Raw genomic sequence first — 12,379 nt, 5'->3', positions numbered from 1 at the left:
ACTTCAGTTTTACTAGGCTCCTTGGCACCTCAATCGGCCCAATGTTACTCTGCACAACAGTCCCTATCCCAAGCCAGGAAGATTTTGATCAGTACTGCTATATAGCCAGCTACTAGGAAGTACCCCAAGAGCAACCTGTGGTGACCATCAGTTAATTTTTCTTGTCAGTTTTAATACTGATATTTTTACTTTCCTTTCTCTTGTGATGGAATTGACTCCTTGCTAAAGTGACAAAATTAAGCCCCGATGAAAAATTCCTAATTTGCAGTAAATCCCAATCAAAATGCATTTACCTAATTAATATATGCCAAATTTTATGTTGATATATAAAAAAATGATTCAGGATTACTATACAAAACATGGTTAATTTGGTGCTGATCAATATATTACAGTTAAACAGTTACTCTTGCATATCGCAGGAACCAAACAAATTTCCTGAAATAAGTGTGCACCTAGTGAAGTTAATGTATTACTTTAATTTGGTTGATGACAATTTGGTAACATGATTTTCTTTTGAACAATTCATACACATTTTATTCCTGCATCCAAAATGCTTGTTGATGCAATATTCATTGTATAGTGCTTTGTTATTACATTACAATGAATAAGCAATTTCAACCACAGTCTTTAATGATTCGCAAATGCTAGGAACACAGACTTCATGTCCACATGCCTAACACTAAATACAAGTACTTCCATTACTGCTGTGATCATGTTTTTAACAACATGCAGTTCCTGAAACTAGCAATATTGTTCAAAAGGACAAAAACAAAAACTGAACAACAGTTCACACGTTAAGAATTCAACTAAAATTGTACTTTATTTCAAAGTCAGAGCAAGATGAAAAAAAACAATTAATCTTGGACAATCATGATACAGTCATCTGTTCACTAAACAAGGGATAGAGCAACCTTGGAGTTCTACTTGTGAAGAATTTTGCAATTCTGGCTAAAGATGGCAGGAAAATTGAAAATTATTATACATGTATTATCAAAATATTTTAATAATATATGTACGTTCTGTACCCATGTTATTTTCAAAGCAGAGTAATGGCATGACAAGCTGCATGTGTCTAAAACCTTCTCAGAATAAGCAGTCATCACCAATGTGCTGTGCCATGGAGTCTGAATCTCATCTGAGCTACTGTGGGAAGGGCCACAAGTAGGAAATTGCTTCCAAGTAGGAAATTGTATTTCATTGTAATCATTGATCTCTGATCACCAACCTTTTAGAAATCCTTAAGCTCTAATCAGCAGGCAAAAATATTTCTCAAAACTGTAGACTTCACAACTCCAGACAGCGTTGATACCATCAAGATGCAGAAAATTCTGTATCACCATCCACACTGAACTGGTAAGTTACTTTCTTCATGGTGTTTACTCCGGCCATTCTGTGATGTGTTTCCTATCCTGGATACTACCTGATGACAGGTACATCCACATGTATACAAATAGTATTTGTCAGAAAAAACAAGTGTTTTGTTTTGATTGTGTCCATTTGAAATTATCACTATATTATAACAAAAATAGAACCAACAAAACACCGTAGCAGAAATGTAGTATCAGATCTAGTTTCAATAGTTCCTGTGGTGGTTTGAAAGAATAAACAGATTTTTGTTATAAGGCTGTTTCATATTCAATTACTCTTTGATTTGCTGATTTAAAACCGGTCCTTTGATGGGAAATATTCCCACCTCTTCCCATTTGGCAAAGTTCTTCATTTGTGCTGTTGTTAGTATCTGTCTTAATTTCAATCGTATCACATTCAGTTAGTATTTCACCATTTGTCTCAAGAACATATTCAGATCCTTGTGGACTCTGGTTTCTCTCTGCTGTTTGTCGCAGGGCAAATAAAACAGCATCATGGATGCCGCTGAAAGCGAAGCTTTGGCTTGTTGATTTGAAGTAACCGTGTTCTTGTAGACTCTTCAAAACTGCACTTGAACAACTGGTAAGGATAAAGCCAACTCCTATACTTTGGTATTGCTCAGACAAATTAATTAAAGCATTGACCCCTTCATCATCCACAAAACTAACTGACCCACAATCCAAAATAACAGTGTGAACATCTGCAGTTTGTTTGGATATTTTACGTCTATACAATGCAGTATGATTTATTCGTCTCAAAGCATGTCCATCCAATGCAAGGAACTGTGTGGATTCCAATAACATATGATATTTATCTTCCTCACTGTATAATTCATTATCACTTCCCGAACTCCCACCAGACCGAAGATAGCAATTCACTTTAAGTTTTATCCAGGATAATAAAAAATCAACATTCCCATAATAAATAGAATCAAATGTTTTTATGATTTTAATTCCAACTACTTCTTTGGCTGTTTTCTCAATAGACAAGTCTGTATAGTTTTCTGTGTTGGGAATATGGCCTAAAATGGCATTAGAAGGCCTCTGAAGTCTGTGTAGAGTGAGCAAAATTGAGAAAAATATGCCAACTCCTAAACCAATATCTATGTCTAAGATGCAAACTGCTACAAATGTTATAATTCCAGCCACAAACTCATATTTGCTCTTCTTACATGCAAAACAGTACTTCCTGAAGAACTCAAAGTAACACCCCAGATTTGAAATCACAATAGCACCAAGAACTGCTTTGGGCACCAGTGGAAGCAGAGTTTCTGCACAAAGCAGAGCTGTAAGGCCAAGGCTTGCTGCGACCAACCCTGCGGCTTGGGTTTGACCCCAGGTTTTTTCTTGTACTACCGTTTGCTCCCAAACCGCAGAGGCTGCAAAAGTACCCAGAAACGAGAGTAACAGGTCACAAACCCCTAAAACAATGGTCTCTTGATGTGGGTGATAACTTTGGTTGTGCTTTTTGGAGTTTTCTCTCCCTAGTGAAATGCTTACTGCGAAGGTTACCAGTGCAACAGCAACAGCATCTGCAGCAACGCTGGATATTAAGGAAAAAGAAGGAAGAGTAGGTTTTGGTAAAGTAAATGGATAATTATTTATCAACCTGATATTATGGCTGTTCTCTAATTCTAACCAGAATGACAACCAAACGGAAGCAACTATTGCAATAAACTCTATAGGTATAAGATGCCGACTATAAATACAGTTTATTACTTTAAAAGGCATCAGAAGTGCCAAACTGGCTAAGCCAGTAACCACTGAGGCAATGTGTGTTTCATTAATATTTTCAATTATAGCCTTGCAAGTATAGGCAAGTGATAAAGGACCATGATGAATTGGCGCATCAATACCAAGTAATAAAGTCAGGAGGATGACTAATAAATGCAAAGCTGTGCCAGCTTTGAAACCATTCATTACGGGCTTGGAGATGTATGTTCTTAGGAAACTGAGGCGAAAAATTCCCATAGAAATTAAAACAATTCCAGAAACACAAGTAAGAGTAACTACATGAAGTTCGCTCAAACATTTTGAAGAACAGTCGCTGTCAGAAACAGCTTCGCGATTTTCAATACGAGTTATGCTCTTGGCAATGAGCAGACCAGTAAATGCAGATGCTCCATAGGACAGGTGTTTTGTTGTGCCAAGCAAGCAATATAAGACTGTGGTAACTAAACTTGTGTAGAGACCATTAATAGGTGGCTGTCCAGCACAGACTGCAAAAGCAAGGGACAGCGGAATGGTCAGCAGACCCACACTAATTCCAGACAGCAGGTCTCCTATAAACCATGTCTTTACTTTGTACCTGGGAAGCCATCTAAAGAAAGGAAAGACTCGCAGGAATAATTTCTTTAAATTGTACGAAACCGGTAAAGTTAGTTCAGATGCCTTTTTTTCATATTCACACAACTTTTCTTCATTGTGGTTATCTATGCGGTGAAAATAAGGAATGTCAGCGGTAAATGACACTCTATGCGGTGTCTTCATGTTAAAAGTGTAAGTCCTGTCAGTTCTGACCAGAGGGATATTTGAACCAGATGGGTCTGGAATTGTGTCACTGGACCAAAATGACTCTGAACTTCCCAGCATGTTCTTCAGCTTGGTCGTCTTCCCCTCCTTTCTTAACATTATGTTCACTGTTGTGTAGATTAAGTCTTTTTCATCTGTGCTTCCATATGTCAAATATCTAAACAGAAGATAAAAGTAAAAGTCAACATATCTGGTTAGTTAGGCTTTCATTTTCACTCCCAACCCTCCAACACACGACTCCCAATACTCATGGACCTCCCATACCAGCATTGCCAATATTATCCTCCTCAGAATCTCACAGACAGAAATCCCCTTCCCAATGCTCCCACCCCCTATTACCACAATCCCAGTGCTCCCATTCTCTCTCATTGTTCCCACAATTCCTAGATATCCCCCTGCACCATTAATTCTAGACTGAAGGATCACTCTTTACAATATTCGTGCACTTAAATCCCCCTCCACTCCTTCCACACCCTAACTCCCTTCAAGTATAAAGAAACAACTAAACTCTACAAGAACACAAAATAGTAGTCAAGATGTCCACCTCTTTATGAACTCAGCAATTGTTTACTTAACTATTAGCAGTTAAGAGTTTTTGATCTTAAAAGGACATTTTACGTGGTATAATATTCAAGACTTTATAAAACAGCACATTTTTGACTTACCACAGGATATTTGCTAGTGTTGTGTCTAGCATGTGTCCACCACACTTCAAACGTCATACTCCAAATGCCACTCTAGTATTAACTTTGTTACAGATGTAAAACAATCTTAAAAAAAGACAGAAAGCCAATCATTGACCTAGAAACTGGAATTTGCAAGGAATAACAATTACCCTCTGATTAACCACAGCACCCAACAAGCAACTGAAATTGCCTTGATTTGGTAAATTATACAACTCTCCCATTGCAGTATAATATTCCACTTTCAGTGCCAAGGTCCACTGTAACTACAAAGTTTACTCTCAGTTTTCCATATCATGCCCCTTTCAAATAATTCAAAGATGCTGGGTAATGCAGTGCAGTGGCAATGTCCAGAAGCTCAGTTCCACCTCTGAGTTGCAGAAGGTACATCCAGTCCACAGCTTTATGTATCTGGTAAAGGCATTTTGCAAAACTAATAACTTGGCCATTCACAGAATGGGAAGAAGGGAAAATTTTAATTGGATAATTTAAACAGATCTCTGGCTCCAGTTTCCTGTAGGCCCTTGAGGCTGGTTCGGAAAATGGACAGCCCGTCTTCTGTGCATGTCAGTCAGGCTCCAGTGGGACAACAGGAGGTTGGAGATTCAGGACAGCAATATAGAGAGGCTGCGTTGGCATTGCTTTCCTAAAGTCTGGATCGAGAACTTATAGATCTTTGGATGTCATCAATATGATAGTGCAAGGCAGTAGGGGGCAGTGCATATGGAACAAGGAAAATCGCTGGTGGAACCAATGATTTGGGTGGCTGAGATGTCTGGGTATAAGCAAAAGTGTCACATGTAATGCTGTCAAGTTCCATTTGACTGTTACCCCTGTCCTTGCTGACCACATTGGTTTCCAGTCCTCAACTGCCTCAAATTGGAAGTTCTCATTATTATGTTTAATCCCTCTATAGACTTGCTTCCCACTATCTTTGTAGACTTCTCAAGCTCTACAACAACAACTCCCAAACTCTCCATTCCTTTGCCTCTTTTTCAACCCTCTTCCCTTTATCTGGTCCTTGGCAGCTGTATCTTCGCCATCTAGGTCTCACTATCGGGAGCAAACTCCCCTGGCTCTCCACCTTTCTTGCTTCCTTTAAGATCTTTCTTAAATCTCACGTCTTTGACCAAGCTTTTGGTCACATCTCCTAATCCCTACTCCTTTGGCTTGACATCATGCTTCCTTATACCTTGTGTAGCCCCATGAGACTTTTTTCTATATTAAAGGCACAACACAAAGGCAAGTTCTTGATATACATATTAAGCATTGCAAATCAGTACTTGGAAAGTTTACATCTATGAGGATCTTGGTGGGGATTAAGGGATTTTCAAACAGTTGCAGCAGGCAGTAGGGAGTATCTTGCGAAGTGGTTCGATGAGTATTGGTAGGGGTCAAGTAGATTTTTTAAGAGGGTAACAGTTTCCATCTTCTGCCAGTTTCAGTGGGTTCCAGTCTATTTGTTTCTGTACATGCTTGAATCTACAAACTCTTTCTCCTTTTACTTGCACACATAATTAGAAATCCTGCTCAGTTTCCACAAACTGCAGAGTAGCAGACTCCGCTCAGTCATACCCAACTAGATACAATCAAGTTTACTGCCCGAGTAGAGAACAGACAGGGAACCTCACAGTGTTAAGTGCTGGAGAAACTTTTTTAACAAGAAACTGGCTAGAATGTAGGGCTGGATTTTACTGGCCTCCTGACGTCGGGGGTCGTGGCAGGGGGACCCAGAAAATGCCTCCAGGAGAGGCCCGCCATGGGCCTCGACGCCGTGAAGGCCCGGCCCCATATTGCTGGTGGCGGCAAGGCCTCATGGCAGTCCCCCCACCGCTTGATGACAGGAGCAGGATTTAAATACATTAATGAATGTGAATTAATAACTTACCTGCTCCCGTCGGCCATCCCACTCCGATATTGTGGTCAGTTGCCATGACTCCCACGCCTTTGGATCTCCATCCAAAGATCCGATGCGGGACACTCATGGGGAGGGGGGAGGAGGTAAGTTTTCATGGTGGGAGGGGGGTAGTGGGATCAAATGTTTTTGATAGATCTAGGGGGTGGTGGGAAGCAGTAAAGTTCATAGTTTATGAACTTTGCGGGGTGGGAGGTGGGACCATAATGTAAGTTTTTTTGGAGGGGGAGAGGGCAAGTAATAAATGTAATGGTCATTGAGAGGGGTGGTAGAGGGTCAGATAACCTTCGTTACGTTTTTGCACTAATGTTTCTTCACAAATTTAAATTAAATTGAAGGGTTGGAAGCCCATTGGTGCCTGCGTAATGGTGCCGACACCTTTGCCAATGTCGGTCTGCCCGCCCCCTCCACGTCATTGGGGGGGGGGGGGGTCCGCCATGGCTATGTAAATGAGCCGCCGCATTTAATTTTGCGGCAGGTCACCATCTTTGAAATATGCCGTCACGATCCGTGGCGAGCTTGTAAAATGCAGCCCGTAGAATTTGCTATCACATTGAGTAGTTGAGGCAGTTCTTTCTTTTGGGCCTCCTTATCTCGAGAGACAATGGATACGCGCCTGGAGGTGGTCAGTGGTTTGTGAAGCAGCGCCTGGAGTGGCTATAAAGGCCAATTCTGGAGTGACAGGCTCTTCCACAGTAGCATAGATATATTGAGGCAGTAGCATAGATATATTTAAGGGGAAGCTAGAGGGAGAAAGAAATAGAAGGTTATACTGATAGGGTAGATGAAGAGGGGTAGGAGGAGGCTCACCTGGAGCATAAATGCCAAGATAAACCATTAGGGTTGAACAGCCTATTTCTGTGCTGTAATTTCTATGTAATTCTATGTAACTAAGAGTTCTTGTCCATAGAGACAAGTCAGGTTAGTAGCTGAACATTACAACAGTGGTGTCATAAAAAAAAGATACAAAGTAAAGTACAAAATGTCAGAAATAACAATGTTATTCTTTTCTGTGACATTAAAATTTATGCTAAATCGGTTTTCAGTTGTCTTTGAACCAAAGCCATCACTTTCTCTCCAGCACTTACGAGGAATGCAGTGCAGCAAATTATGTAGCATTAATTCCAAGCCGCCCCATCTTCAAAAGGACTGATTCTAACTGCCCAGCCTTATTTGAATGCTGCTGGCCAGCCTCTCACCCATTTCAGATAGAAGGCTGCTGGCAGTCTGAGGGGCAGTGTTGTGAGCTTTCGCAGCTTGTGGGGTGGGTAACCTGGTCAGCAGAAGTCCCACCCTTTATTGTGGGGCCTAGAGCAGCACTGCAGTAACAGCTTTGCTGAGTGGGCCAGTCATGGCGGGTTTCCCAGTCAAGAGCAGGTTAAAATGCCATAGGGTACCAATGTATGGGGAATTTGTGGGAATGGAGTCGCACCATTTTAATTGCTCCCCCACTGTGTTCCCAGTGATGGGGAGAATTAAAATTTCCCATCAAAATCAAATGCTAAAACTTGACCACAGTTGACAGAAGCTTTATATTTTTATAAATATATTTTTATCAGTTAAATAACTTAGGAAGTAATGAGTATTAGCTTTGTTTTTTGTGCATCAACAGCACCTAAAAATTAATTTAAAAAAATGCAATTTCTTAAAAACAAATTTATGCTCCCACCACAAAAAAAAAGTAAAATTGAGTTAATTTTCCATCCAGTTCTGAGGCCTGCTTTAAAGTCCATCACAAATAAACGCAAAGAGTATTTCCTCTCAATTACATTCTCATTGACACTGCTCAGTTGTTTTGAAGCATATATTTTTTAAATGAAACTTTTCACTAGTGACGACAAAGAAACTTGTGCTCACTAGACCTGTTAGATCACGTGAGACCTCACACCCATCAAGCACTTTACACCACTAGGAATTTTTCTTCCACTTCTCCTACAAGTTCCTCCACCTATTTTATCCCCTCTTGAAAGGTGTTGCCTTATTCTACAATATTATTCTATAAGCATCACTGCAGAGGTAATTTCTCTCATTTGATATGCACACATGCAAACTTTCCAACTAGAGTTAGTGGATAATGGTCATAAATCACAACTGGCTACTTTTGTTTTCCTTTGCCTAGAGGCCAGTTGTAGCACACCTACTGTTGCCCTGAACTATGTGAACTAGTTCATCAGAGACCAGGTACAGAATCTGTCCCTTTTCTCTGCCTTTGTGCCTCTGTTCGATACTGGACAATACATTCACCAATAGTCACCATGTGGATTCACTACCAAAGGAGTTAAGCACATGAGTTGCATTAGCTCACCAAGGAAACTGAACCACATTGGATGTGTCAGAATGTAAGGAAACTCAGACAGAGGGATAAAAGCAAAATACTGCGGATGCTGGAAATCTGAAACAAAAACAAGAAATGCTGGAATCACTCAGCAGGTCTGGCAGCATCTGTGGAAAGAGAAGCGGAGTTAACGTTTCGGGTCAGTGACCCTTCAGACAGAGGGATGTGTGCCCACTGGGATACAACATAAAGACAGAGGTGGGCCACAACCAGGAAACTGAACAGATAGGAACAAATAAATAAAAGTCATGACTTACCATCCAGTCACTTCCATGCAGCTATGTCGTGCAGGATATCCTATTTGGGACATTCATTTTCTGGGGGAATTTAGTCAGATTTTTTATGCCCAATTTTGTGCCAACAGTAGTTCTCAGTAGAGTGAATGACTGTCACAGTCATTCTGAGATTTTCTGTTGATCTCGAAAGATTTAACTATTGTGATATCATTGCTGATTCTGTTATAAAAACAATAAAATTATAAAGCGTAATGCATTTAAACCAACAGCTCTTGGAGCAGAGTGTATTCAGTTGTATGGTGTACTCTGGAGTATTTCTCTCTCGCTCTCTCTCTCTCTCCATCATTCTGACATCATTGGCCTTTCAGCCAGCCCGATATTAACACTTGCAGTCAGAAGTGACCTTATCATTGAATTAAACTCTAGAGAGGTTACAACATCAGGAATGTACAAGGTCACACCTATGTATTAATTAACACACAACTTCCAATCAAACTCTATTCCACATTTACTAAAAAGAACTTGACTGTTGGTAGGTGCTCCCTGAGTGATTAATATGTACATTTAAAGACTGATAAAACATACAATAAAATCTTGTTAATAAATGGTCGTATACGTAATGTGTAAATTGTTTGGATCAGCTAACTTATTGACAGGAATTTAAACTTTTTAAATGGGAAATATGTTATAGGATGTTTACTTTTGGAGAAACCATAATAAAGTTTATGTGGCTGTTTCATTTCTATGGAGTTGCTTGTAGGGTAGATGACTTAATTTGTTTAGTTTCTTTCATAATAAAAGATCAGCTAATCAGTAAAAAGAAACAATCCCTGCTTTGCTTACAGATCAAGTACAATAACAGGCAATAGAGAGTTCTATTCTGTCAGTCCCTATGTCATGAGCTACTTTGGAAGTAATAGTTTTACAGCAGGTCTCTGGAGCAAGCATCCCTCCTTCCTTCTGCTGATCCACATTGAACAAGCCAGACCTCATGACATGCCACCTAGTGTTATTCTTTTAATTGGACTGAACCGGCTGGGCCTCTTTCTCCAAATAAAAGGCTGAGCAGTGACCTGATAGAGGCATTAAAGATTGTCAAAGGGTTTGTTAAGTTATTGTAGGTGAAATGCTTCCACTTGTGGGTGAGACCAAAACTAGGGGTCATAAGTGTAAGATGGTAAAAAATCCAAACAGGAATTCAGGAGAAACTTCTTTAGCCAGAAAATGGCTAGAATGTGAAACTTGCGACCACATGGAGTAGTTAGGGTGAATCGCATAGGGGAAGCTAGATAAGTACTTGAGGGAGAAAGAATTAACAAAGAACAAAGAACAGTACAGCACAGCACAGGAACAGGCCATTCGGCCCTCCAAGCCTGCGCTGATCTTGATGCCTGCCTAAACTAAAACCTTCTGCACTTCCGGGGTCCGTATCCCTCTATTCCTATCCTATTCATGTATTTGTCAAGATGCCTCTTAAACGTCTCTAAGGTACCTGCTTCCACCACCTCCCCGGCAACAAGTTCCAGGCACTCACCACCCTCTGTGTAAAGAACTTGCCTCGCACATCCCCTCTAAACTTTTCCCCTCTCACCTTAAACCTATGTCCCCTAGTACTGACTCTTCCACCCCGGGAAAAAGCTTCTGACTATCCACTCTGTCCATGCCGCTTATTAGAAGGATATTTTGATTGGGTTAGATGAAGTAGGTGGGAGGAGGCTTGTGTGAAGCATATTTGCTGACACAGGCCTGTTGGGATTAACAGCCTGTTTCTGTGCTATGTAATTCCATGTAAACCTGCATGAGATGGTAGGGTGTAAGTGTATCACATGCTAATAGCAGTGTACACCAAAGTACATTGACCCTGCTGGCACAATAGCAAGTTAGTCTTATATTAAAAAAGCCAGTAGTAGCAACAAAGTTTATTAATATCCAATATCCTGACGGGTCACATTTTAGAAATCAAACTGATTTTTTGATTGTTTCAAGAATGGTTGCTATCACATCAGTAAAATTGAGTTTTATTGGAATTCATTATTAAGACTAAGAACAAGGAGCTCATAACATGAGTAACGATGGCATTTCAGAAAGCACTGCAGTATTTGCAAGTCACAGTCAACAGGTGAAAATGTTATTTCTTACACTGGTGCACAGTTCCCAGTACAACTTTTAGCACTTTTTCCAATGAATTCTGGCCACTGCTGCCTGTTATTTCACATGTATGAAGTGTCAGTGCTGAAGGTATGGAAGATAACAATCATTCTCAGAGAACAAGATACCTCTAGATCTTTTCATAGTTTGACCTCGATTATAACCTGGGGCAGGAGTGTGGCATGAAGGGATCAATGCACTAATGCAAGCAGTAATTCATCTGGCTCCCCACAACTTGAGGCCAAGATTTTAACTGCGGGCGGGAGCGGGATTTTCCACCAGCAGGTTCAGGGCGACACTTTGGCAGCAGCAGTCAGGTCAGTCGATCAGTTGGAGTACTGAGGCACAGGGGGAGCAAGTCCAGGGAAAAGAACAAGCGAGGTTTACATGTTGGGCCTGGAGGAGTACTCTTGCTCTGCCTGGCCCACAAGGAAATCTTTAAAAAGCCAAAAGATAGATCTTACCTCGGTCTCTTCTGGCCACGATCCTGCCTGCTTGACAGCTTTTACTGGCAGGTGTGCGACAGGGCAGGGTTTCGTCGATCCTCAGTTAAAATGCCATGCAGGTTCAGATGATGTCATCAGAGTACGACTTTGACATTGTAATTAGACTCCTGCTTGCTTGAGGCGAGCATCTGTCCTGAAGGAAAACAGCGGCCAGTGTAAATTGTTCGTGAGTTCCCAAACACCCGATGTTAAACCCCCCACATGCACTGTTCCTGCCGGGTAAGACAGGGTTAAAATCAAGTAAAAGGATTCAGTAAATCCATTCTTGGCTGTGCCTGTGAATAACACTGAACTATTCCTCCTTTTTGCAGCACTTACCCATTTCCTTTCCCCTCCCCCCCAGTCCTGTAGTTGTCGGTGTTCAGTACAGCTGAAGTGGTGTTTGTGTTAATGCAGAGAACTGTAGTGAACCTCAGTAACAGTACTGTGAAGTACGTAAGTAGTCTCCCTAATAAGGACTAGCATGGAGAGCTAGTATCCCTGCCCAAAATAGACATGGTATACAGTAACCCAATCTATTAGTTTGATATGACCCTTTACAGCTTGCAATCCCATCAAATGTCCACTGCCAAAATCCTACTGTAGAGTTTTATGTACTGCTCATAGAGATAAAGTTTATATCATGTAAAATAATTAAAAACTCACAAAACTACTTAA

General features: G+C 40.7%; 1 protein-coding gene across 5 annotated transcripts; it reads right to left on the bottom strand.

Moving 5' to 3' along the window:
- Positions 1–821: 821 nt before the first annotated feature.
- LOC137377320 (prestin-like) lies at positions 822–12,116 on the bottom strand. Of its 5 annotated transcripts, none has more exons than XM_068046892.1 (4): positions 12,041–12,116; positions 11,681–11,850; positions 4,565–4,669; positions 822–4,056 (listed from the first exon to the last, which is right to left on the bottom strand). In XM_068046892.1, exon 4 carries the CDS (start codon positions 3,996–3,998, stop codon positions 1,617–1,619), a length of 2,382 nt encoding a protein of 793 aa, XP_067902993.1. In that variant the 5' UTR covers positions 3,999–4,056; positions 4,565–4,669; positions 11,681–11,850; positions 12,041–12,116; the 3' UTR covers positions 822–1,616. The 5 variants fall into 5 exon arrangements, with proteins under 5 accessions (XP_067902993.1, XP_067902994.1, XP_067902992.1 ...); XM_068046893.1 differs by having other exon boundaries at positions 11,681–11,855; positions 12,041–12,098; XM_068046891.1 differs by lacking the exon at positions 12,041–12,116 and having other exon boundaries at positions 11,681–12,019.
- Between the last annotated feature and the right edge of the window lie 263 nt (positions 12,117–12,379).

The sequence above is a fragment of the Heterodontus francisci genome, chromosome 14, assembly GCF_036365525.1.
Source record: "Heterodontus francisci isolate sHetFra1 chromosome 14, sHetFra1.hap1, whole genome shotgun sequence".
Classification (NCBI taxonomy): Eukaryota; Metazoa; Chordata; class Chondrichthyes; order Heterodontiformes; family Heterodontidae; genus Heterodontus; species Heterodontus francisci.
This window is presented reverse-complemented; position numbering and strand designations above follow the sequence as displayed.

Coding starts and splice junctions, on each gene's coding strand:
- LOC137377320 (XM_068046892.1), bottom strand. CDS start 3,998: ATGTTAAGAAAGGAGGGGAAGACGACCAAGCTGAAGAACATGCTGGGA.